Source organism: Aricia agestis, chromosome 3, assembly GCF_905147365.1.
Source record: "Aricia agestis chromosome 3, ilAriAges1.1, whole genome shotgun sequence".
Classification (NCBI taxonomy): domain Eukaryota; kingdom Metazoa; phylum Arthropoda; class Insecta; order Lepidoptera; family Lycaenidae; genus Aricia; species Aricia agestis.
In genome coordinates this window covers 19,823,869-19,850,779 of record NC_056408.1, presented here as the reverse complement: position 1 = coordinate 19,850,779, position 26,911 = coordinate 19,823,869, and the positions used below count along the sequence as shown (strand labels likewise).

Genomic DNA, 26,911 nt, shown 5'->3' with positions numbered 1-26,911 from the left:
TTATCGCGGATAAACGAATTTTGGCGCAACGCGACGGAGTTGAGGGCGTCATCTACATTACAATGAAGAAATTGGCACGACTAGCGACTGACGAGTCTCTGTTATATCGGAACAGTGAACAATGAACGCAGAAATAATACCATTATCATTAAATACTGAATAATTTAATAGAAAATGTTATTGTTAATATAAAATAAACAACAAGTAAAACATGGCGCTTAATGTACACTCCACCAGTATACAACGCTATACAGGGTGTAACAAAAATAAGTGATAATACTTTAGGGTGTGTACGTGTTCCTTGTAGAGAGTTCACTGTGAAAGTAGCAGCGCTGAAAGACCAAAATTTTTTTTCACTTTTGTATAGGGAAATCGTGACGCTCGGGCCATACAAAAGTTAAAAAAAAATCGTCTTTCAGAGCTGCTACTTTCACAGTGAACTCTCTGCAAGGAACACGTACACACCCTAAGGTATTATCACTTATTTTTGTTACACACTGTATATCACGGCCCAACAAGATAACACCATAAAAATCAATACAATATTGTAAATTAGTTACTAGTAATAATAATAATTATTAGGATGAAGTGGGTAACCAACAATTTGATAGTTGACGTTTTTTTCATGAATGGAGGCTTTAGGGCCGATAAATTATTATTTGAAATTAAAGAAACGTGGATTAGATGTATACCCAGATATATTACCCAGATGATGAGGTAGGTAAATTACAAGGTTTGTTAAAAAAATGTTAGTTATCCATTTACTTCATCTGCTGCTTTTAGTCCCTAAATCTATTTGTTTGTTATTTATAAGTTATAACATAATATAAACTATGGGGGCTGCTGGACCTGTGAAGCTTTAGAATAATAGTTATTTTATTGCACAATAACCACATATGCATTGCACAACGTCATTGCAATTGTATTTAGTAGTTTTAGAGCATCATGCCATTAGTCTTTCTCTTCTTATAATTATTTAATATTCAACTAAAAATATTTTTTAAATGTTATAGGGTCTATACAGACGGACCGCATTTCAACTGCAATCCAACCGCAAATTGCAGTTCAAGTGCAGTTTGAATGCAGTTGACACGACTGCAATAGAACTGCAAACCAAACAGTTCACACGACTGCACGCCAACTGCAACTGAACTGCAATCCGACTGCGCGTTTGGTTTGCAGTTCTATTACAGTCGTGTCAACTGCATTCAAACTGCACTTGAACTGCCATTTGCGGTTGGATTGCAGTTGAATGCGGTCCGTCTGTATAGACCCTTAGTGTAACTAGTGTGCGCAAATTTATACAATATTCGTTATTTGATACCCAACTCTACCAGAGTTGTACAGTGTACAATGTACTATAGCATATTACGTTGAGTTAGACATGATCCGGATGCTTTTTACTAATGTGGTACTTCAGACTCGACGACTGGACGAACGCCGCAAAGCATATTTTACACACATGCCTTCTGTCATTCAAATGTATGGCCATGTGGGATTCCAAGTTCTTCTTCCATCTGAACTGTTTATCGCAAATGTTACATTTGAACGGCCTATCGGGGACATGGACCAGCGCGTGCTTACGTAGCAGGGACAGGGAAGTGGTTTTCAAGTCACAAGTCGGACAGGAGAATTTCTTTTCGCCCATGTGGAAGTTCTTCTGATGTTGCAACACCAGGTACGGATAGGGGAACTTCTTCCCGCAGGCGTTGCAGGCGGGGGCCGGCAGGCCGTGCTCCGTCTCCATGTGAAGCGCTCTCTTGTATCCAGGCACTTTCACGTCGCAGAGGTAGCAGCTCCGAAGTTTTGGGCGCTTTTTTAAGTGCACCTCTTTGTGGTGCTGATAGAAACACGGTCTATTCTTAAACACCCGCTGACACGTTTTACAAACGAACTCATTGGTGCCGTCCTCGCTTTTCCTTACCGTGTATGTCTGAACCGCTGTAGTATCACCTAAAACAATAATAATTCTCACTTCTTATACTTTCAGTTGGAACCTTACTTTATTTGTCTGTAGCACGTAATATAATCTTTATACGGTCTAAAACAGCATTTCCCAAAATAGGATGATAGCGCCTCCTTGTAGGTGGTGCAGATTGCAGGCCTAAAGGAGTAAGATACCCAGATAAAAGAGGGCGCGTCTTAAAAAGTCATCGGGGTGATTTGTAATTTAATTTCGTGGCAGGGTGACCATATTTAAATTACAGATCCTGCCAAACTTTGGTCAAAAAACTGCCAAATCCTGCCAAAGCCTGTAGTAAAAAATGCCCAAATACTGCCATCTTTATTTACTGTTGCTTTAAAGTAAGAAAAGTAAAAATACACATATGAAGACTACAGGGGAAAAACAAGGAATGTCAGTAAAAAGTCAAAAATGAACTAATAATGCCATCTAGTGGCATTCCGGTGTAGCTAACCCTCAGCAAAAATTCAAGATACAACAATCGTTGATGTCCAAGTTATAGAAACTTATTTGGTTGTTTGAACATGGCAAGAATCATGAACGTCCGCGCGCGAAAATGCAAAAATCGGGAATGTCACTTTGACAGCTCGGCCTACGGCGTGTGGCCGGCGTCATTGACTGACGTATTTCACTTGTCGTTTGTCGGTTTTGTGCGCATGTTTAATTCAATTTAAATGATTTGTTGCATAATAAAGTTATAAATTTTAACTATGTCGAGCAGCAGTGATGAGAACACGCGGGTGAAGTCACCAGAACGAAAAAAAGTGCGGAAAGGTCGCGTAAGAGATGTGATGAAAATAATAAATTTACAAAGTCATGAAAGTGGTGAAGACTGTGGTTGTAAACGTTTGAAATGCTTTGAAACTGTAAGGGAAGTAGAAAGGCGCAAGCTTCTTAATCATTTGAATAGTTTAGAATCAGTAACTGAACAAAATACTTACTTGTGTTCCATGATATCAGTCCAAAATGTTAAGCAGCGAAGATCACGCAAACCAGAAGAAGAGGCAAAAGGTCATGATTCTTCATATTCGTATATTGTAAAAGTAGTTAGAGAGCAAGTTTGCGTGGAAATTCCTATATGTTTTAAAGCCTTTAGTTCAATTTTTGGGATAACCAAGGCAAAAGTGCAGTATCTCCAAGCTAGCCTAAAGTTTTCTGGAACTCCACCAGTAGATAAGAGAGGCAAACATCATAATCGTCCGAACAAATTGAAAACTCGAGTATTGAATGATATTAAAGAACACTTAAAATCTTTTAAGGGACGCTCCAGCCACTACAGTAACAAAAAAACCTCAAAAATTTATCTTCCAGAAGAATTTAATATCAGGAAGGTATACACACTTTTCGTAGAGAAGTATCCACATCATAAGCTGTCCTATGAGGCATATAGAGCAGAATTCAAGAAATACAAAATTTCTTTCGGCTACCCAAGGTCGGACACTTGTAGCACATGTGATAAAATGAATGCTGAATTGAACTCTCTAGCTAAACAAGAGAGCACACCAGAAATCAAGCAACAAATTAAAGATTTGGAAACAGCAAAGAAATTACATCTCACCAAAGCTGGAGTTTTCTATGCGAGAAAGAAAAATAAAAAAATAAAAGCAAGAAATGATCGTGACTTTGAAGCAATTGCAGTTGATTATCAAAAAAACATTTCATTACCAAACATTACAACGAATGATGTCTACTATAAAAGACAACTGTCTATGTACACCTTCAACATACATGTTTTATCAACTGGACAATCATATTTTTACTGCTATCCAGAGACTTCTGCAAAGAAGGGATCGAATGAAGTAATGTCATTTCTTCATCATTTTATAATCAATTACCTAGATAAAAGAGTAAAACAGCTCAGCATCTTTTGTGACTCAGCAGGTGGACAAAATAAAAATTACAATTTGATAAAATGGCTTCATTTTATAACAAACAAAAGTAACTTGCTGAATCGGGTGGATATCACATTTCCCATTAGAGGCCACTCCTATATGGAATGCGATAAGAACTTTGGAATTATAAAATTGAAAACCAAAATGGAAATGCCACGTGATTTTTATGAACTCATCGCAAATGCACGGGCAAAACCCAGCCCTTTTCAAGTGATAAATGTTGAAGAGGATCCACGGATTGTCAGAGATTGGGCTGAATTTCTTAAAGACCCAATCTACAAGAAAATGTGTCCTTTTAAAATACAGGAAATCCGGGAACTGTATTGCTTATCTGAAAAATCATATATTTACCATCGCAGCAATTATAATGGCCTGTACTCAAAGGGAATAATTATTGCTGCAAAAAAGAAAGGTCAGCCTCAGAATACTCAAGTCACTCAAACACCATGTCAAGGCGGGGAATTCTATTTGCCAAATGCTGCATATGAAGGTATTTACTAATATCTATCTAGCACAGGCTATGTATTTTGTAAAATAAAATTTATTTTATTTCATAACTAATTAAATATGTAATTAATCTGTTTCAGGGCCCATAGCAATATCAAAGGAAAAGTACAGTGATCTCCAAGGCTTGAAGAAATTTTGTTCACAAGAAGCACAAGTTTTTTATACTAATCTGCCACATTTAACCTAACTTCTTAGGTTTAATTTAAAGAGAATTCAATAATAAAATCAATTACTTAAATAATACTAAAAATCTTTATTTAAAACAAGCTATTTTAACCTACAGTGGCTGGAGCCTCCCTAAAATTAGCAAAAACAAGGAATGTCATTGACATTCATTTTTCTTGCACATCCCTGTGCGACTTTGCTATAGTTTTGTAAAGCTTTCTATGAATTTGATGTTATATTTTGCTTAATTTTTAGTCTAGTGATGAAACATATAATTATCCTGATAAAAAGGAAATAAAATTTTTGTTTTCTACCATTTAGATAAAAAAAAATTGACTTTCATTAGCTTTATTTTGAGTTTATGTAAAAAACCTTGCAATTGACATTCCTTGTTTTTCCCCTGTAGTCTTCATATAATATATTGCATATTTTATAAGATTAAATATTCGCATCGTCTTCTTCCATTTCTTCATCTTTATACATAGATTTGTTCATGCGATTCAAAATTTATTTTGTAGGTTTGAAGGAAAATTTGCAATCACTATGCTCACCATTCATGCAACATAGATGCAACATGTTTGTTTATAAAATCGGCCAAGTGCGAGTCGGGCTCGCTCACGAAGGGTTCCGTACCGTTACAGAGAGAAATCAGAAAGCACTTAGGCAAAAAATTGTGTTTTTTATGGGATCAAATATTTATTTTATTAAAATTTTATTATTATTAATAATTAAATTACAAATATAATTAAGGATTTTGTGAAAATTTAAACCCCCTTACTAATAAACGCTGTATAAGCTTTGAATACTTATACAGTGTTTTGTCTTCTTAAATCCAATTAAAAATGTCACTTGTGTGACAGGAGGAAAGAAAGAAAGAAAATAAATTTATTTGGTAAAATTAATTTGAATAAGTACCACTAGATTCTAATAAATCACTGACTTCTTTGATGCAAAAATAACATTTTTTTTTCATACCCCAATCCTGCCAAAACATGCCAAGTTTTTAAAACGTCAACCGATCATGCCACAGGCCAAAATAAGACGCCAATCCTGCCAAAATGGCAGGAACCTGCTACATATATGGTCACCCCGTCGTGGCCGTTTATGATCATCAAGTAAGATATCTTTATTAGTGTTGAAAATTTCGGAAAGTTTCAGGAAGTTTACCGAAAAATTTCCGTGAAAACTTCCACAGTTTCCGAAATTTTGGAAACTTTCAGAAACATTTGCGATTTTTTTAAAAATGGTTTTTCTTCTATAAAAAAGTAATTTTTACCGACGAAAACAGATGAGGTACTCAATTCAATACGTAATTTTTTTTATGTAAGTATGAGTAAGATCAAATCAGCTGATTGACTTTAGAAAGAAGTTTAACCGTTAATTCGACCCTTAATAGAGACACGTATACTTCAAAAATTGTTATTTTCTGTATTACTATTAGAAAAATATTCTAGTTTTTATTGAAAAAAATCAATTTTATATGTTTCAAAGAAAAATATAATATAAAAAATCGAAAAGCGTAAAGCAAAGTCAATCCTGAGCAATATATATTTTAAACTAATGTTATCTTAGATAAATATTTATAATAAAAACGATCTAAATCATGCGACTGAATAATAAAGTAGACAAATCTGCTTTCATATCACATATTTTATACCTATGTTTAAATTAATCAAAACTATAAAAAGTACCTAATTTTAGTGTTATTTGTATTTAAAAATAAACGTCAAACTGTCCTAACAAGATAAATGACAGTTTTCAAAACTTCAAAATTTGGAAGTTTTCAGGAAATATTCCTTAGAAATGGAAACTTTCAGGGGAATTTTCATCTCTAAATTCTTTATACTATACATAAAGTATGCGTGTTTTAAAATAATTATCAAGTCTTAGGGGTGTATGTCTGGCCAGGGCTAGCAACCGTCACAAGAGTCTGGTTTTGGAAGATGAGATATCGAAGAAAATATATGAAAAGATTAAGCTTATTACTCTAACGAAAGTAAGGCACTATTTTGTAAATCTTTGCAAATTGATACCTCCTAAAGTAATTTAAACCGAAACTCCATAGTTGCTGATCGTTCCAAGGTGTTGGTCACGTACAGAAAAACTATCCGCTTTTATAAAATGACGAAAATCTGGCAAATTATGAATAATATGAACCGTGTTTGTTGTTAAAAACCAATGGTAAATTGGTAACAAACAATTGAATTTTATGTAGATATTTTTTTTATATTTATGACGTGTTCATTCTCAATGTCGTATCAATTTTCGTGTCAATTTTCTGATAAGACGCGTGCAACGTGCCAGATTATTCGCTCTATGTGCTAGTGGCATCCTCTGCTCGGACCTTTGCATCCCTATTCAAAACTGCAGTGAAAGCCAAGTCATCCCTACATTATGCCAAAGAATTATGAAGTCGCTGCGTCATATCGCAATAACAACCTTTAAAAATCTTCAGCCGAATATATAACCTCCTCCTTTTCTAGAGTAATATGTTAAAAAGCAATCGTTTTTTTGCTATGGGACACAGCAATGCAGCTTTGGTGTCTGTCTTTTAGACTTTCATACATTTCCATCATTAGAAGGGAGCTATTGCAGGCAATAATAATATATTCAAAATAGTTTAAATCTATATATATATAAAAATGGATTTTCAATTGTGTTAGTAACGCTAAAACTCGAAAACGGCTGAACGGATTGGGCTAATTTTAGTCTTAAAATATTCATAGAAGTCCAGGGAAGGTTTTAAAGTGACACAAAGTTCACCGGGACGGCTAGTTAAGTGTAAAAAATTAAAATGTGTTTCATCCATACTATAATATTATATATCCGAAAGTGAGTCTGTCTGTTCACTCTTCATGAACAAACCGCTGAACCAATTTTGCTGAAATTTGGTATGGAGATACTTTCGAGTCCCGGGAAAGGACTTATACTTTTTATCCTAGAAAAATGTACGATTCCGCTGTAATAAACGAGTTTTGTCGCAACGGAGTTGCGGGCGTCATCTGGTATTGTATAAAATCAAAAGCACGTAATAATTCTGATCAACTTTTATTTTACATAATATAAACAACAGTACTTATTATTAGAAACATATTAATATTACCTTACACCGAAAATAAATGTACAATATTATGCTGTAATATTAAGGTCACAGCACTCACAGCACACAATATATCAACTCGGAAAGGGATCGGCGCCGTATCGCCTCGAGCCGTTTAATATTATTTGTATGGAACTCCCTACTGCAACGCACACTAAGCGGAACCGTAACGTAACCGCCTCGCCTCGGAAGGGGACAGCCGACAGCGGTCGGCGAGCCGTAAGTAGGGTTGCCAGATGCCCGGTATTTAAGCGTACAGTCCGGTATTTTCGAGGCCTGTCCGGTAAAAAATAAACGGTCATACCGAACAGAACAATGTCCGGTATTTTGAGAAAAGTCAAAGTCGGTGTCCTCCGATGAAGCTCCTACCTTTATTTCGTTATGTAAGTTATAGTACATATTTTATGACCGCAATAATAATATAAAAAACTGTATTTTTGCGACGTGCGGGTTTGGAGTTGTCCGGTATTTTTTCGTGACTCACCTGGCAACCACGGGTGATTGACTTCCCTTGCCATAGAGCGAGGCATGCCGCCATATTGAATAACCATGCACGACATTTCAACTGGGCTGTGATTGGCTACAACGAAAATGAAGCATGCTGTCAAGTTTGACGTATTTCGTATTTACGAAAACAAAAATTTTCAACCGCCATTACAGTTATTGTGTCGATCGAGTGAAGAAGTCTCTACTTATCCTCTCCACTTTATACTTTCTGTGTACTGTGTCGATTGAGTGAAGTAGTTTCAGCTTATCCTCTCAGCCTTAACTGTAATAGGGCGCTTTGAGTCCGATTTTCATCTTGGTCAAGATGTTTCGGAAGTGCTGTGTGTGTAAAACATCGCGACAGGACGCTATTTTACATCGTTTTCCTAGCAATGAGATAAGACTCAAAGAGTGGTTAAAGTGTGTGAATCGTGATGATCTTAAGAACTTACCATCGAAGAAATTGATAAACCTTTTCGTTTGTCACCTACACTTCGAAAAGAAATTTATTAGCTCATCGGGATCACATCTGCTAAACAAGGCATATCCTTCTTTGTTTACCGAAGAAGAGATTTCCAGTGGAGTACCGTCCCAAGGAAACACTGGTAAGTAGAAACTTTACTTAAACAACCAGCTTTTGTCTGCAAAATTGTCAGTTTCAGGAGCTCTGTAACTTTTCATAATATTTCTTTATTGGACGTAAATAACCAAAGGAATCTATCACACCAATGTTGTTGAAGATTAAAATTTAATATGTGTATGTTCATTACTATACTTGCCTATATATATTGTTTACGAGCTGTCCCGGTGAACATCGTATCACTTAAAAACCTTCCCTGGACTTTTACGAATGTTTTAAAGCTAAAATCGACACAATAGGTTCAGCCTAATAATAATAAAAATCTTAAATATATGTATAGTATAAAGTATTAAATATATTTCCGTTGTCTGCTACCTGTAACACAAGTCCTTTAGGTACTTAGCATGGGGCCAGACTGACGTGGTGTGAAACGTCCATAGATATTATATATTATTATATTATTTAGTTTCATATTATTAACATTGTAATTTTGTCAATTTCAGAAAATGTGGATCCTATATGTGAGCACAGCTATGCACGCAAAACACACTTTGACCACACATATAGCAGGCGGGAACCTTTAAGAGGTTTGTTAGTCATTGTTATTTAAACATTTAAATGAATGTTATCTATAATAATTATATATTTTCTTCATGACTATATTGCATATTATATAATTAGTAGAGAAAACAATCAATTTATAAATAAGACTATAATCCAAAATGTGGTAGTCTTAATATAACATAATTATTTTTGTCTCTTTTAGATTCCATTGGCGTCAGTGATTTACGGAATAAACCAGGAACTTCTCAAAATCCATATGTAACTTCAGCTTACTGTACAGGTATTATGATACAATTTAGTTATATCTATGTATTTGTATATTTTGTTTCCTAAAAAGAATTTAAGAATAAGGCCGACTTAATCTTTAAGATGTATAACCTATAGTATAAATTAAGAATAAAAAAAAAGAATTTAAGAATAAATTGTTTTTGCAGAAGCAGTTACCCAGATTTCCAGTGATCTTGAGAGTGTATCTGGAACTTCCCATTTATCAGTGAATAACACTCTGGTGAACTCAGGTAAATTATACATATTATACATTCATTTTTACAGCTATCGCTCAAGAACTAATGTTTATTTACTTCTTACAAAAGAAAACAATCTAAGCCCTTTAAAAATTATAATATTTATGTGCCTTATAATATTAAATGGGTTGTTGATTGCTGTATTAATATTATGTTTCAAATATGTTAGACGATATAATAGTTATTTGCTGTTTATAATTTATATTGACTAGCAACTGGGTTAATAATTAATATTTACAACTTCTTATCTCATCTTTGCCAATTGTGTTATGTTTTATGTGAATAATTCAAAATTTTATATATTTTTAGCCTTAAATCAAATTGAGAAAGCCAGACATGTGATGGTGCCAAAAGCAAGAAAGCGTATCATTCATAAAATAAAAGATTTGACACCAACGGCAAAGTGTATCTATCAAGAGTACCAAAGAGCTAAGCGGCAAAAAGATTTTTACAAGAGAGCCAAAAGAGCCTTGGCTTTTACAAAGGAACAGTTATTCGAAAAACTAACAAATGATATGAATCCATATGCTAGAAAGATTATGAACATGCAAATTAAACTTTGCAACAAAAATAAGAAAGGCAGAAGGTTCACTAATGAAGAAAAATTATTAGCGTTGTGCATAATGAAGCAAAGCCCCAAGGGGTATAAGTTTCTGCACAATATATTTATATTGCCGTCTAGGTCGACACTAAATAACATGGTGTCCAAATTTAATATACAAACGGGAATTTGTCCACAACTTTTCAAATTAATGAAAGAAAAGGTTAGTTATTACTTATTTCAAATGTCACCACTACAGAGGTATTTGTCACAATATTTTTTGTTATTTTTAAATCACTACATTAAAAATATTTATTTCAGGTAGCATCTTGGAAAGAGAACAAAAAACTTTGTTCGATAATCTTTGATGAGATATCATTGGAGACTGCATTAAACTATGACAAAAACAAAGATAAAATCACAGGCTTTGTAGAATTAAATAAAAAAACGAATGACTTTGCTGACCATGCCTTAGTTTTTATGCTAAGAGGAGCAGTGTTTAAATGGCAGCAACCACTTGCCTTTTATTACTGCCAAGGAGCCACCTCAGGCATCGATTTGAAAAATATTTTAAAAGATGTTGTGAGTGCTGTTGTCAAATGTGGCTTAAAACCTATAGCTTTAATATGCGACCAAGGTGCAGCCGTTCAATCAGCCCTAGGAAGCCTTAAGCAGGATACACGACGTGATCAGCTAATTTCCAATGAAGAGCCAGGTGTGTTTTGTGGGATATTTGTTACATATTTTCTAGAATTAGGCACTTTTCACAAATTTCTTAAATATATTATAATATTTCTTGCTTTTTTATTTCCAGATGGGACTGTGCAAATAAGTGGAGCGAAATTGAGCATTATTTACGATCCATGCCATCTAATAAAAGGATTAAGAAATAATTTCTTAAATAAAAACATTATTTTTGATGGAAAACTTTCAAAATGGAATGACATTGTAGATGTCTACAAGACTGACTGTAATCATACAGAAGCTAGGCTTTTACACAAATTAACAGACGAACATGTCGTTCCCGAAAAAATTAAGAAAATGAAGGTGAGTTATATAATATTAAAACATCTATTTGGATTCGAAAGAAAATTTTACTAGTCCTAATAATACTTTTTTGTTTGTAGGTGAAAAATTGTGTATAAGTTTTGAGCTCCACTGTTGCTGCTGCTTTATCGTATACAGCACAATTTTGTAAGTATTAAAATATTTTCATGTCACATTGATTATCAATTTTAAAAGAAGATACTGTTATGTGTGAACTGTGAAGAAAGGCCAATATAATATAATTATGCTTATGTCTGACTCGGTACATTCGAATATATCATCCAAATTTACAGTTTGGACGATACACCAGACAATGTGCTTGATTACTATGTCAATTTTAAATAATGACATCTAATTTATTTTTTTCCATCTTTCCATGCCCAAACTTAAATCTTCATTCTCATAAAATCGTTATACTAGTATCATAAACAAATCCTTCTTTTTTGCAGCACACTACGCAAATGGTACACCGGTCAGTGAGACGTTAAAGAATACTGCAGAAACTGTTTTATTCTTCGACCAGCTATTCGACAGTGTCAATGGGTCAACCACATATTCAAAAAATAGCAAAGGCAAATTTTTGCGTTAGAAAAAATTAAATTTGTCGATGCTTCAGGAAAGGTGAAGTCTGTGCCATCTTTAAATAATTTTATAATAACTCTTAACAGTTACATAAGGTTGTGGCAGAATTTAAGGGATCAGAGTATAAAAATAATGAGGCCGAGATACTTTAACTCTGATCCCATAGAAAATTTTTTTGGGCAAGTGAGAGCTTACAACTATAGAAGCAATAACCCTACCTGCCACAGCTTTAATTGTACATTTAAATCTCTTTTAATAACTAGAATAATAAAATTCCACCAAGACTCATTCAATTGTGAAGATGATCCGGCCGACCAAGTTGTAAATTTACATTCATTGTTTAATGAAGAAATAAAAAATAGTGTCGGACCGGATCTTTCGAGGTCAGCAGAAACAAGTGTCGAAAAAATTATAGAACAGGCCCGGCGGGAATGTATTAACGTACACTCACGGGCCTACACTGCTGGATGGGTAGTTCAAAAAATTTTTGAAAAGTCTAAAATCAATTGCACTAATTGCAAAAATTGCTTAACTAGCCAGAAGCCAAATGCGATACATACTTGGATAAAACAAAGAGAATATAACAAAAGGAAGCATAGTTTGAACTACCCATCCGAAGGTGCAGTTAGGTGTTTCGGTACAGTTGTTAAGGAAACAAATGAATATTTGGAAAACCAACCTGAAGAAGATAATATTTCTATAAAAATAAAAAATTTAATCGATTCCAAATATTCATTTGTTTTCTTTACTTGTACCGAACACAAAGATGAGAAACTGCTGTTTGTTATTTTAACAATTAGATTTTCGATTGTGAATTGGTGCAATATTATTAATAAAATTCTAAAGGGCACAGCATAATACGACTGAAAAATCGACAGTTACCAATGATACAAAATAAAGCATATAATAAATATGTGAAAAAATTAAAAAATAAATCATTTAATAAGTGAAAATATGTCAGTCGTTTTATTTACTTAGTGATTTTAAAAAGCGATCCATCTACCTGCATCTACTTGATTATGTAGAAAGTATAACATAAATGAGTAGGTAACAATACCTACTTCAGGGTGTTTATCATAAACAATAAACAGTAATTTATGTACATACAACTTAATATAATAACACTCATTTACTGTCGTTTATTTTGCTATCTACATAAGTCATTTTTTGAGCGACTGCAGACTTACAATTTCAAGTTGGCCAACTAAATCGTATAGTAACCAACTAAATTGTACAACTAAAGTTTCCGATTACCTACAAATTAAAAAGTTGTCCAATTAAATTGTGAAACTACGCAATTTACGATAGTTGGCCAACTTGAAATTGTATATCTGCCAGTGACCCTCATAAACTTAATGAGACAAAAAAGTAAAAACAGACTAATTTGATGTTAAACAAATGTAATAATACCTGTTATACATTTCTTTAACATCAAATTACATTTCTTCTACACTCAAAGTGCATGATGTAACATAATAAATATTATGTTACATTTTGCACTTTGAGTGTAGGTAAAATAGTAAAATTAAATTAACGGGATCATTAGGGAGCTAAAATGAAACACTACCCTTCTTCTTTTAAAAAAATTACTCCTTTGATAATTGCATAAAAAAAAGTTATACGTAAATTCCTTTGCCGTAAAGAACTTGTCACACGCTAAACAAATAAAATGTCATGTATGGTTGGTTTCCAATATGGCGCTAAAGTTGAAACTTTTGTCCGCTAGTTGGCAGTCTGATACGTAGTATCCCTTAGTAGTCTGTGCTGGCAACCCTAGCCGTAAGCGAGGCGTCGCGTCGCTTAGCCGTAGCCGAGTTGACGTACAGGCGCTACTGATACGATTTCTTAATACGTGCATAAGTTAGGTTGACGGCGAGGCGAAGGCCATACGGTGAAGATCCCTTACCGAGTTGAAATGTGTGCTGTGACCATAATAATGTGACAGTATTTTAATGACGTAGCAATAATAATTATCGTGTGCTTTGCATTATTTCATCATCGTCCATAGCCAGAACAATATAAAGCACACTAGGTATGCAATAGTTTGAAATACAATAAAAGCTTAAAATTGCTGAAACATGAACATTATAACGTGTCAGGAGTCAGGACTCAGGATATAACTAAGACTTCGTTTCTAGTTTGGTGAATAACGACTACCAATGGGTTTCTTTATTTACTAGTAATGTGTTTGTGTAACAAAACTTGCTGTTAATAGTTTGACGTGTGTATGTAATATGTATCCCTTATGGTGGCACTTCACATGGCTATCATATGGCTGTGTTTGCGTACTTGATGTAATCGGCAAACAATCACCACGTATACAGCATGTTTGGCAAAGCATTGGCCTCATTGGCCTATTCGACAAATATGACCAATACCAAATACGCGTATCCGACCTTTATCGGTTTTTCGATGCATATCAAAAGATTAAAATAGGCAAGTAAGTAAAAGTTTGGTACTTTACGTCCATGTGTGGAGGTTATATTTGCCTTTATTTTGTTGCCTTGTTTTAGTATACGTCAATAATGTTGCCAAATACAACAAATTAATAGCCAATAGCAAATACAAATAGCCATGTGAAGTGCTACCATTACATTGTTTGTAAAGTATTACTTAGATTTTTAAGCCCCGCTTAAAATATAATGAACGTTTTAACATCTTATCTTATATATAAAATTCTCGTGTCACAATGTTAGTCACCGTAATCCTCCGAAACGGCTTTACTGGTTTTTACCAAATTTTATATGCATATTCAGTAGGTCTGAAAATCGGCTACTGGGTACTTTTTATATTGATAAGTGCATTTGTTCAATAAATAATAGCAAATTATTACAACTAGAGACTGACGGCGACCATTGTTGGTGCGACGGGATAGCCGCGATGGTCGTTGCCATGTTGTCATAAGTATGTCACTACTTATTTAGTCACTTTAATAAAATAATATGGGCGAAATATTTTATATAGCAAAACAACGTTTGCCGGAACAGCTAGTTAACTACAATAATATTATAGTTAACTAGCTGTTCCGGCAAACGTTGTTTTGATACTGAGTTTAATTTATCCTTTCATACTCCGAAAAAAGACCAGTGTGCAACTTGTAGTAATTATAACATGGCAGATGCAGAGAAAAAAAAAGAGATGGAAGCTGATTTCTGTCTGCATATGATAAGAAAAACAGAATGTAATGAAGCAAAAACACTGGATAAAAATAGACAATAAATTGACCCAACATTTAAATCAATCACTTTTGATTTACAGATTGTGTTGCAGGTGCACTTTTCTGCAGTGTCAACTTTTTATTATAAGTAAAGAGCTTACGTAAGCGTAAGCTCTGTATTTATAATTTAACAATTTATGATGCAAATGGCAAAGCCTTTCGCAATGTTTGGAGTGAGACTAAAGGAAAACGAGGTAGTACTATTATTTTAATTCCTGAAATTGTGACCGAGTTGTCTATGTTCTCAGATACGTGCGGAGGGCAGAACCGTAATCAACAAATGGCTGCCGCCAGCGTACAAGTACGCTGTACAGAACACCCACTTACAGATTATTGAACAAACATTTTTAGAATCTGGCCATAGCAATATGGAATGTGATTCAATGCATGCTGCCATCGAATACGCCAGTAAAAACCGGGAGATATTTATGCTCAGAGATTGGATTGATGTTTTCAGGGAAGCTAGATCAAAAAGAAAAAAAACAAGTAATGAGCCATACATAGTAAATGAGCTGACTTTTAAAGACTTTTGGGATTTGCATTCATTGTCTACAGCAAACATAAAGAATAGAACAGTGGATGAAGACGGCGATAAAGTATCGTGGCTAAAAATAAAATGCTTAAGGTATGAGAAAGCCCATCCTAATACAATACTCTGTAGATACGATCATAAATCTCCATACAAAAAAATTGACGTAACTCCTCGTGGCAGTCGCAGACTAAACCAAAATGTCGAGCTCAAACCGGCCTATGGTCATCAGCTTCCTATATCTGTTCAAAAAAAAGAGACCTAGAAAAGTTGTGCAAAGATGGACTATGGAACTACATGGCTGGTATCAAAATTTACCTGTCTCGTCTACACAGCCCGAGGATGAAGTATTTTTTGATTAAATTATAATGAATGTTAATAAAGAAATAAATCCAGTAACGTATTAAATAAAAAGACAATTTCTCTATAATGATATTTTTTATTCACTAAGTGACCTTTGATGGAGTAATTATGAAAAAGGTAAAACTAATTATTTACTTTTTATTTATTTATAATTAAAATAATAAAAATGGGTCTCAAAACAGTTTACGGTCCTATTTAGGATGACATACATATCTAACAAAAAAAACATTTATATATAATTAAAAAAATACTTATACAATTTTCAAACTTGATTTATTCATAATCGCTTATTAGCAGATAATGATTTTTACCTCTACACCGACGATATAGAGTAGCCCTCAAGTGCTAAGGGACCAAATAAGTATATCATCTTTGTGAGAAATTAGAGAAAATACAAAAAATAGCTTGCCAAAATGCTTATATACTTGCCAAAAAGTAAATAGAAAACTTTCACACACCCAAATCCCAATATATGTATTTGTTAAACAGTAATCCTAAAGAACTCATATTTACTACGACTTCCTCTACAAAATCAATTTTCACTGGCTGGATTTTTCACTTGATAAGTGATAACATGGACGAACGGGCAACTCGTATAAAACTCGAATCACATTCATGAAAACAATTACTGAGCAGAGAAAAACATTTAGGGAGTGCCTCCGCTGCCCGCGCCGGCTACCAGAAATATCAGTATTGGGAACCGGCGGTAAGTATACTGCCGTCTGCCGGCAGCCAAGATATAAAACAACAGCTGCCGGCGCTGGCCCTCAAAATGGGAACCGGTGAAAATGCGTAAATCGCTAGGTTCCAGTGCCGGCACTGACATATAAGTACTCTGTACTGTGTTTCTTATTACCTCAGTGAGAGCCGGTAAACAAATTTTAAAAAGAAATAAGTAAGTATTATAATCTCAAATATTCGACTTCCAAAGGTGGAGGTTAAAATATTATGTTCGGCTGACGGCTGTGGATATTTTTTTTGTGATGCATTTTCATCTACTACAAAAAGTAAGATTTTGCACCACAGTATACCCCGTGGTATACTTCCGAAGGTACTGAACAGAACTTCGGACTCCTTATACATGTTAGAGAGTTTCAGCGTTGTTTAAAGAAGCAAATGTACTTACTTAATTTTGATAATTATTCTGTCAATGAACAAGCGATGTTTGCCGAATATGCGCCGGCAGCCTATTCGGCAAACATCGCGTGACTTCGGCAAACATCGGAAAACGGCGCCGGCAGCGGAGGCACTGCTCCCCAACATTTAATAATTTACTTGCCCAGGGAATATATCAGATAAATAAGACTACAAGATCACCAGTCTCTGAATAAAGGTAAAGATAGAATGCAAACGTTTGTACGTAGACTCCGTTATCGCGCTAAAACAGGCAAAGAACTTGTATTATGAATTGCTAGATGGCAGCTGATAATTTCCAAAGACAGATAAGAATTTTGAAGAATATGATGAACGAGCGTATATACAGGGATGTAATTAAACCTTCCGGTCAATTTTTGATATTTTGATCCTTGTAAAAAAATAAAAATACAAGAAAATCACTTAGTACTAAAATATTGAGAAATAGCATCCGAAAGTTATCCTAAAAAACACCACAATTAATGGACACTATGCGTAGAGCGGGGCGCGTGACGTGAACACGCGCCCCGCTCTACGCACCGCCACGAAGTGACCGTTTTGCAACAATTTTAAGTGGGATAAAGATATATTATGTTATTGTAAAATAATTACAACCCTATTTTTTTAGTTAAATGGACTCTCGTAATGATATCTAAAGCCCAAAAAAATTTGGCCGGTAGTTTTAATTGTACCTTTTAATTGTATAATGTGACCTGTATGATTAAAATAAGTAAATAGTCATTAATCCTTTCATTAATCCTTTACACTTCTATGTAATTATGGTCAGAAATTTGAACGTGTCCCTTATAACTGTTTGATGATTTTAAAATTGAACCTCTGGATGGTGTTTAGCCATGTGGTAGTTGAGGCTGGCTTTCTGCACGAAAGCCTCTCCGCACTCGTTACAAATCTTTCTTCGTTCACCCGTATGGATCCGCTCGTGAAGAACCAGCGTCGCTTTACGCAAAAACGACTTCCGACAGAACTTGCAGTGAAAGTCTCGAACTGTTTTGTGTTTATACTTGTGCTTACAGAGAGCGCTAACGCTGTAGCTCTCGTAGTCGCAGCTGCTACACTTGAGCTTCTTTCCGAGCATGTGGAAGTTGTTCCTGTGCCTTATTAGTTGGCGTTTGGAATTGTACACCTTGGGACATGCGTTGCATTTGAAGCGGTCGTCTATATTATGCTCTTCGTACTTGTGGGCTGTGAACTGGGCCTCGGTGGAGAATGCTCGTTTGCATATGTCACACTGCAAAATGTTGTAATGTTTGAGCTTAACGTGTCTCCGCAGAGAATTTAGGTTTTTGATTACCTTGTCACATTTGTTGCACTTGAATTTATCTTCGGATCTCTCATAATCTTCTTTCCGCAGTCTGAATTTTTTTTTTTCATCTAAAAGACAGAAAAATGACTTTAATAGTCTCATCTGTGATGTTTCGTAGTTTCTTACGGCGATTAACGTCAGACTTTAAACATGTTTTTAGTTTGAAAGTTGGGTTATTTTACTATGTATTCGCAGCAAGCGATCGCTTGCGCCTGAGCGTTTGCAGTGATTTTAGTCACCAGCCGCATGCAGCCAATGGCCACGCGGTAAAAGTCGGTTGGCAGTCTACTTTAGGGGCATGCGGCTTGAACCGCATGCGGCATAGCCGAATTGCCATTAAGACAGTCGATTTTCACCGTGCGGCGTAAATCGTGCGGCTATAGTCACCCGTGAAAACCCCGCATAAGGCCGCGTCCCCATCACACACGTGACACGGCGCGGCGCCGCCACCGCAACGTGACACGGTGCCGGAAAAGGTGCACCGCGCGCCCCTATTCTGGGTGAAACTTCCGAACAAAAATTGTGTCCAAAACTCCAAACTTAAACGAGGCACTTATTTGGAACAGATAAAAATCGGCCAAGTACCATTAATATAGAGAAAAATAACCAAAAAATTATGTTTTTTGTATGAGAATCGCCTTAATTATGAGGTTTATTTTAATTTTACAAGCAATTTTCAAAGTATAAATACAATTGAGTATTTTGTGAACATTTCAAGTGCCTATTCTGTTGTAAATTGTAATTATTGGTATATACTTAAAGTCAAAAATAGCAAAAATAAATTTCCTGTTTCTCTTTCTTTTCCAATCTTCGTCTTAGCAACAACAAGAGAATAATTCTTTTGCGATTCATATCCAGACAAGCACTTTCGTTCGAGCGCAAATATCGACTGAATAGGGACACGGGTCGACACAGTACCGTATCATAGTGGCGGCGTCGTGCCGTAACGCGGTGGCGGCGCCGCGCCGTGTCGGATGGGGACATGGCCTGGGCTCATGAGTTCTGTTCGGTGCCTTTGGATCCAGAAACATCTTCGATTGAAATTTCACCTATTTGTAACGTATTTTTGAGTTACTACTTACTAGAAACAAAATTTTAACCACGATGTGTTTTTATAAATTTCAAGAATTTCCCTCGATTGCTTATAGTTGCCATCATCAGATCATTAACTTCGTAATCATTGTACCAAATTCGGATTATGCCCCTATACAGCAACAAAAGAATTGTCGAAATCTGCCCACAAACAGCGGAATAATGATCAAAGACATCTGTCCCGATGTAAAAAAAACTATAAAAACACTAATAAATACTAATATTAAATACAGTCAAAATGTAATATATAAATCTAATGTACCATCGTCATAATATATGCCTTCAATTCTTAAAACAACTTCGAGACCCTCAAACATGTATCTATAAGGAGGTCGGAGATCTGTTCACCACCTTCGAACCTTGGTATATCTTGGCTCAAAATCTAATTCATATACAATGTGTCCGATCCCTTAATGTCATTATGATAAATCAAAATACACAATATCATCAATATATTTTATTTAGATTTTAGGTATAAATAGCGATTTTTCCCTCGATTACTTATTGACCCCTTTCGCCACGCCAGGCGTCCACCACGTATGCAAGTAACCAAAGCGTATCAGTAGCGCCTGTACGTCAACTCGGCTACGGCTAGGCGACGCCTCGCTTACGGCTCGCCGACAGCTGTCCCCTTCCGAGGCGAGGCAATTACGTTACGGTTCCGCTTAGTGTGCGTTGCAGTAGGGAGTTTCATACAAATAATATTGAACGGCTCGAGGCGATACGGTGCCCATCCCTTTCCGAGTTGATATGTGTGCTGTGACCTTTAATGAACATGGTACCAAATTCGGATTATACCCTATAGTCTATACAATAGCGAAACATTTTGAAAATCAGTCCACAAACGGCGAAGTGATCGTTGAATATACAAAAAAATATAAACAGACGCACATATAACCTCCTACTTTTTGGAAATCGGTTTAAAACACCACAATTAATGGACACTACGCGTCGCCGGCGCGCCAGGCATAATAATTGTAGGCCTCAACATTTGTCTTAAACAAAAGTGATGGCAACCCCAGTTTGCGGCTATCGTGCAACTGGCAACCATGGATATTCATGTACAAAATGCATAAAACTTTAATTTTGTATCAAAATTATTAAAAAAATCGATGCTTCAATTTTGATGAAGAACAATGTCTGTTTACGGGCTGGCAACCCTAGGTTGCGACCGATTTAGAGCTGGCAACCATTTATACCTTATTTTGTCTCGTCATTTTCTTTCAAATGATGTAAAATTTACTGAAAAAAATATACATACAAATTATGCATTTATCTCATGGACATTAAACTTAATTACAGGTACTTGCGGCTACTTTTGACAAGGCAACCCAACATTAATCCATTTTATACGTTCTAAAGATTATTTTAAAATATATTTGATCAAAAAAAACGATTCATACAAGATTTTACGGTCGGATCCAATACTATTACACTTCTATGTAATTATGGTCAGAAGTTTGAACGTGTCCCTTATAAATGTTTTATGATTTTAAAATTGAACCTCTGGATGGTGTTTAGCCATGTGGTAGTTGAGGCTGGCTTTCTGCACGAAAGCCTGTCCGCACTCGTTACAGATCTTTCGTTTGTCACCCGTATGGATACGCTCGTGGAAAAGCATAGTCGTTCTACGCAAAAACGACTTCCGACAGAACTTGCAATGATAGTCTCGAACTGTTTTGTGTTTAAAGTTGTGCTTATAGAGAGCGGTAGCGCTGTAGCACTCGTAGTCGCAGCTGCTACACTTGTACTTCTTTCCGAGCATGTGGAAGTTGTTCCTGTGCTTTATCAGATGGCGTTTGGAATTGTACAGCTTGGGGCATGCGTTACATTTGAAGCGGTCGTCTATATTATGCTCCTCGTACTTGTGGACTGTGAACTGGGCCTCGGACGGGAATGCTCCTTTGCATATGTCACACTCGTATTTGAACATGTTGTAATGTTTTGTTTTAACGTGTTCCCGCAGATAATCTAGCTTGTTGTACACCTTGTCACATTTGTTGCACTTGAATTTATCTTCGGATCTCTCATAATCTTCTTTCCGCAGTCTGAATATTTTTTTTCCATCTAAAAGACAGAAAAATGACTTTAATAGTCTCATCTATAATGTTTCGTAGTTTCTTCCGGCGACTAACATCAGACTTTAAACATGGAAAGTTATAACTTCTCGTCTCTTATAACTATGTCTTCTCAGATACATCTTACTTCTAATTTAGATTAATAATAATAAATTTGTTTAAAATCTTTACAAAATATGTCAGGGACCAATTAGAAAACCATGTTGGATTTAACCCGAAAGTGTAGGTCTAGTATGTTAGATCTAGTTGATGTTTTAAAAACTTTTAGGGTTCGTCGTGCTCTATGAAAGCCGAAATTCTTGTCAAATCATCCATATCGATGTATGGCTCGTTATATGGCCGGATGATTGGAGACGGTGATGCCTCAACATAGGTAAAAATCTTGAACGCTGATCCATTTAAAGAACAGAATGTTACCGTAGAGAAAATTGAGACACAACTTTTTTATGCAAATTTTTTTTGTAAAAAAAAGTTGTGTTTAGAGAAATCTGTTCTGAAACAAAATTCAAGCTGAACCGAAAAACTCGTTTAAATAATGACTATGCGAAGAGCCATAGTAAAATCTATAAAATATCATAACACCTCGGGGAATCCTAAAAATGTGACGATTAGGGTTTTACATAACGATATTATAAATTCAGTGTCACATACATATGGCAACGACCAAATGTGCGCATCTTATTATTGCCAAAAAGAAAAACATGACGGCGATGGATTAAAAAATATTCAAAGTTCAACTTTCCTGTTTCTAATCAATGTTATAGTTTCAATAGTAGCTGCGAAAGCTCGTAGTTTCATTGAAGACGTAGATGCAAATAAAGTTGAATTTAGCTATAACGATGTGATGTTATAGCTAAATTCGTTGGCGGAAAACTAATAATTTTTTCTTTGAAACGGGGTACCAAGGAAGAAGCTCAGCAGCTGTTGTTTCTTTTAGCACTAAGATCCCAATTTCATCTATACAAGAATCTTTTCTGAATAAAGCTCCAGGAGTGCAGAAGTAGAAAGAAAAAGAAGACTTAAAATAAAATTTAACTCCAAACACCCAGTAATAAAACAGAGAAGATTGAACGAGCAACAACAACCAATCAAAAGCAACATGACTATGGTCATGGAACAACAGCACCCGATATGCCCCCAGGGAAACTAGTGACAGCTAAAAAAGAATATTTAAATCAGTTAGAATCCCTTACAGCTGAAAGCCATGCAATTGCAGATCAACAGTATTACAAAAGAGAGTCAAGTGATTGGTTAGAAATCAGAAAAAAAAATAACTGCTTAAAATTTTGGACCAATATGCAGAACAAAAGAAACTTTAGACACTGCTACTTTAGACAAAAACATATAGTATAAAAGAAACTTGGCAGTTTCATTTCCGCTTTCGATTCGCTTGTCACGAAACTCTAACTATAATGGGACAGTTTTATTTATCTTTATTCGCAAGTATTCGCAATATTGAATACATATCTTAAATATAAGAACTTATTAAATGAGTTCAAGAGCTATAAAAAATTTGTTTTGGTTCCGCTAGTATTTATAATTTCCTATCATCCCATTCCTCATCCGCATCCTCTTCCTCAAAAATATCCTCTTCCTCATCCGCATCCTCTAAATTTGCGCGTGACAATTCCTCTTCCTCCTCCTCTTCCTCAAAATCAATTCCTCAACAACCCTAGTATGTGATGAGGGAGGTCATTTTGCCCTCATTACGTGACATGAGATACAAGACGAGAACTTGCAAATTATGGTAAAAAATAAATAATATTTGCTAGACATTTTGTATATATATATTTTTTTGTATTTTGTAAGTTGAGACTATTCCTGATAAATTTATTTGATTAGTTTAGAATCCTGAGAGTAATCTATTTGCACAACAAACTGCTTTCCAGTCCAGTGATTCCCTTGAGAAGGATGTTACACATCAGATACAAACAGAAAACATGCAAACCGTGGTAAGGAGTGTGATATCTATACTAATATTATAATTCTGCAGAGTTTGTTAGTTTGTTTGTTTGTTTGAACGCGCTAATCTCAGGAACTACTGTTCCGATTAGAAAAATTCTTTCAGTGTTAGATAGCCCATTTATCGAAGAAGGTTATAGGCTATATTTTATTACGCTAAGGCTAACAGAAGCGAAGAAATAGGGGAAAATGTGGAAAAAACGGGGGGAAATTATTTGAAAGGGCTTATTGGAACGTGCTAATCTCAGGAACTACTGGTCCGATTTGAAAAATTCTTTCAGTGTTAGATAGTTTATCACTAATAGGAGCGAAGTAATACAGGAAAATGTGGAAAAAACGGGGGAAATTGTATGAAAGGGCTTATTTGAACGCGCTAATCTCAGGAACTACTGGTCCGATTTAAAAAATTCTGTCAGTGTTAGATAGCCTATTTATCGAGGAAGGCCATAAGCTATATTTAATTATTCTAAAACTAATAGGAGCGAAGAAATAGAGGAAAATGTGGAAAAAACGGGAGAAATTATATGAAATTGCTTATTATCTTAAGATTCTTAAGAACTACTGGAGTAATTTTTATGTTATTTGGCAAACATGAAGAATGGATCACGTTAAGGGACATATGCTATTTTTTTTTGCGGAAAAATGTACGGTCGCGTGAAATTCCTAAATTACGCAAGCGAAGTCGCGCGGAACATCTATATATAATAAAATCGTAGGAAAGTCAATTCTGTACATTGAATATTTTTGTACAATAAATAATACTTGGGACGTGATCTACAGTCTAAGTATACTAACGTGGACGAAGTCGCGGGCAACAACTAGTTAGTTATCAATTTATAAATGTTTAGGTTTTCGTACATACCAATTTTATAATATTGTTATTATTAGTTGTGGTATCGGCTTATCCCATAACATCAATTCATGATTTAATATTTGATTGTAATAATATTTGAGCATAATATTTTTAGGTAAAACGGAAACATAGAAATTTGGTGAAATATGATTATAGTTCTGATGAAGATTTTTCTGCTGATTCAGATGATGATCAGTGATCACACATTTCAATTAACACCCGCGCTAGACTCATCTGATATCACTGACTTTCTTTAAAACTAATACTTTTTCACTGGCTGGCTTATTTTACTTGATAACACGGACGAACGCGCAACTCGTATGGAACTCAAACCACATTCATGAAATCGATTACTAGCAGAGAAAAACATAATAATTTAGTTGCGCAGGAACATATCAGACAAATATTTTTAGAAGACTACAAGGTTGGACTGGAAGTCTAAGAATAAAAACACAGATAGACTGCAAACGATTGTACGTAGATATCGCGCAAAGCTGGCAAAGAACTTGATGTGGTCCTGGATGTCGATGGGGTATTTCCAGACACTGATGAATCTCCGATTATAATATTATTCCAAAATGATGAAGGAGCGTATGTGAACTGTATGATTAAAAATTAAAACAAGTATTTATTAATCATTTACATTTTATACAGTCAATAATTTGTGATATTAAAATTGAACCTCTGGATGGTGTTTAGCCATGTGGTAGTTGAGGCTGGCTTTCTGCACGAAAGCCTGTCCGCACTCGTTACAAATCTTTCTTCGTTCGTCCGTATGGATCCGCTCGTGAAGAACCAGCGTCGCTCTACGCAAAAACGACTTTCGGCAAAACTTGCAGTGAAAGTCTCGAACTGTTTTGTGTTTAAAGTTGTGCTTATAGAGCGCCTCAGCGCTGTAGGTCTCGTAGTCGCAGCTGCTACACTTGTACTTCTTTCCGAGCATGTGGAAAATGTTCCTGTGCTTTATTAGCTGGCGTTTAGTATTGAACACCATGGGGCATGCGTTACATTTTAAGCGGTCGTCTATTTTATGCTCCTCGTACTTGTGGACTGTGAACTGGGCATCTGTGGAGAATGCTCGTTGGCATATGTTGCACTCGTGTTTGAGTATGTCGTAATGTTTGGTCTTAACGTGTTTCCGCAGAGAATGTAGCTTGTTATATACCTTGTCACATTTGTTGCACTTGAATTTATCTTCGGATCTCTCATAATCTTCTTTCCGCAGTCTGAATTTTTTTTTTTCATCTAAAAGACAGAAAAATGACTTTAATAGTCTCATCTATGATGTTTCGTTGTTTCTTACGGCGATTACCGTCAGACTTGAAACACGAAAAGTTGTAAATTTGTCTTCTGTAAAGGCCCTTCCCCTACGGAGATTCCGTAATTTACCGTATTTAGAGCCTTATAAACTCATAATTTGAAAGCTACAAAGTTATAGTAAAAATACAGCAATAATATAGATAACATTCCTTTCCCCGTTTTAAATTTTCTATATTTCTTTATTATACTCATGATTTCAGCTTTTAAAGCAATATAGACTAGCACGAGTCGGTGCATGAGTACCGAAAACTATTCCACCTCAATTTTTTTATGCGATCCTCTTCAAATTGCCCTTATGATTATATATTTAAACGCATGTTGCCAGGGCGCAACCCGGTGCCATATTGTTGTTTTTTTTATGAAATAAGGGGGCAAACGAGCAAACGGGTCACCTTGTTTAAACAAACATTGTTTAAACAATTGCAAGGAATTGTTATTTTTCAACAGGACATTTTTTTTTTATATTCTTTATTGAAACATTAATAAAAAAGGTCCTATGACTTTTCACGATAAAGTTAATATTTTTAAAGCTATGAATTTTTAAAGATTCGAAAAATCTCAAATTTGGGTACTTTCGACCCATGAAAAATATATTTAAAAAAATGTCTAAACTGTAATACATTTTTGTAAATTCTTTATACAATAGTTAATAATATTGTTAATAGAGATTTAAAAAAAATCATTGTTTATATCTTTTTTCATCTTAGCAAAAGTAGACAAAAAATTGTGTTTTTTGTATGGGAGTACTTAAACAATAACTTTATTTTAATTTTATTATTAATTATTAAAGTACAAACAAAATTAAGGATTTTGTGAAATTTTCAAGTGCCTCGCTGTTACTATTATTGATTCGTGAGCAAAAAAGGCCAAAAAAATAACGTTTCTTGTAAGGGAGCCCCCCTTAAATATTAACTTTATTTTATTTTTAGTATTTGTTCTTATAGCGGCAACAGATATTCACAATCTTTAAAAATGTAAGAAGTCTAGCTATAGCGGTTCTTGAGATACAGCCTGGAGACATATCGACAAACAGGCAGACGGACAGACAACGAAGTCAGTAAACCCTATTATTAAGATTTCTGAAATTT

The 26,911-nt window shown here is 35.1% G+C and overlaps 3 protein-coding genes across 12 annotated transcripts in view; 2 read left to right on the top strand and 1 right to left on the bottom strand.

Moving 5' to 3' along the window:
• Positions 1 to 26,911, bottom strand: part of LOC121725637 (zinc finger protein OZF-like) — a 71,376-nt gene that overhangs the window by 23,832 nt on the left and 20,633 nt on the right. Inside the window, exon 6 of one of the 9 annotated variants that reach the window (XM_042112660.1) lies at positions 1,274 to 1,953. The exons of 6 other annotated variants lie outside the window; for them this stretch is intronic. In XM_042112660.1, coding sequence (XP_041968594.1) covers positions 1,379 to 1,953 — 575 coding nt within the window. In that variant the 3' untranslated portion in view covers positions 1,274 to 1,378. Of the gene's footprint in view, positions 1 to 1,273; positions 1,954 to 21,025; positions 21,678 to 24,709; positions 25,749 to 26,911 lie in introns of those variants that run through there. 2 more of the 9 variants (XM_042112661.1, XM_042112662.1) reach the window with 2 other exon arrangements.
• LOC121725638 lies at positions 3,065 to 4,804 on the top strand. Its single transcript, XM_042112666.1, has 2 exons — positions 3,065 to 4,345; positions 4,443 to 4,804. The coding sequence occupies exons 1-2, from the start codon at positions 3,424 to 3,426 to the stop codon at positions 4,547 to 4,549; spliced, it is 1,029 nt and encodes a 342-aa protein (XP_041968600.1). The 5' UTR covers positions 3,065 to 3,423; the 3' UTR covers positions 4,550 to 4,804.
• Positions 8,124 to 11,950, top strand: LOC121725635. 2 transcript variants are annotated; one of them, XM_042112652.1, is made up of 9 exons: positions 8,124 to 8,718; positions 9,197 to 9,280; positions 9,460 to 9,537; positions 9,692 to 9,775; positions 10,091 to 10,545; positions 10,644 to 11,037; positions 11,137 to 11,369; positions 11,450 to 11,516; positions 11,819 to 11,950. In XM_042112652.1, the coding sequence occupies exons 1-8, from the start codon at positions 8,439 to 8,441 to the stop codon at positions 11,465 to 11,467; spliced, it is 1,626 nt and encodes a 541-aa protein (XP_041968586.1). In that variant the 5' UTR covers positions 8,124 to 8,438; the 3' UTR covers positions 11,468 to 11,516; positions 11,819 to 11,950. The 2 variants fall into 2 exon arrangements, with proteins under 2 accessions (XP_041968586.1, XP_041968587.1); XM_042112653.1 differs by lacking the exons at positions 10,644 to 11,037; positions 11,450 to 11,516; positions 11,819 to 11,950 and having other exon boundaries at positions 11,137 to 11,221.

Coding starts and splice junctions, on each gene's coding strand:
- LOC121725635 (XM_042112652.1), top strand. CDS start 8,439: ATGTTTCGGAAGTGCTGTGTGTGTAAAACATCGCGACAGGACGCTATT. Junction 9,281..9,459: donor CAGGCGGGAACCTTTAAGAG/GTTTGTTAGTCA, acceptor TGTCTCTTTTAG/ATTCCATTGGCGTCAGTGAT. Junction 9,776..10,090: donor TAACACTCTGGTGAACTCAG/GTAAATTATACA, acceptor ATATATTTTTAG/CCTTAAATCAAATTGAGAAA.
- LOC121725638 (XM_042112666.1), top strand. CDS start 3,424: ATGAATGCTGAATTGAACTCTCTAGCTAAACAAGAGAGCACACCAGAA. Junction 4,346..4,442: donor GCCAAATGCTGCATATGAAG/GTATTTACTAAT, acceptor AATCTGTTTCAG/GGCCCATAGCAATATCAAAG.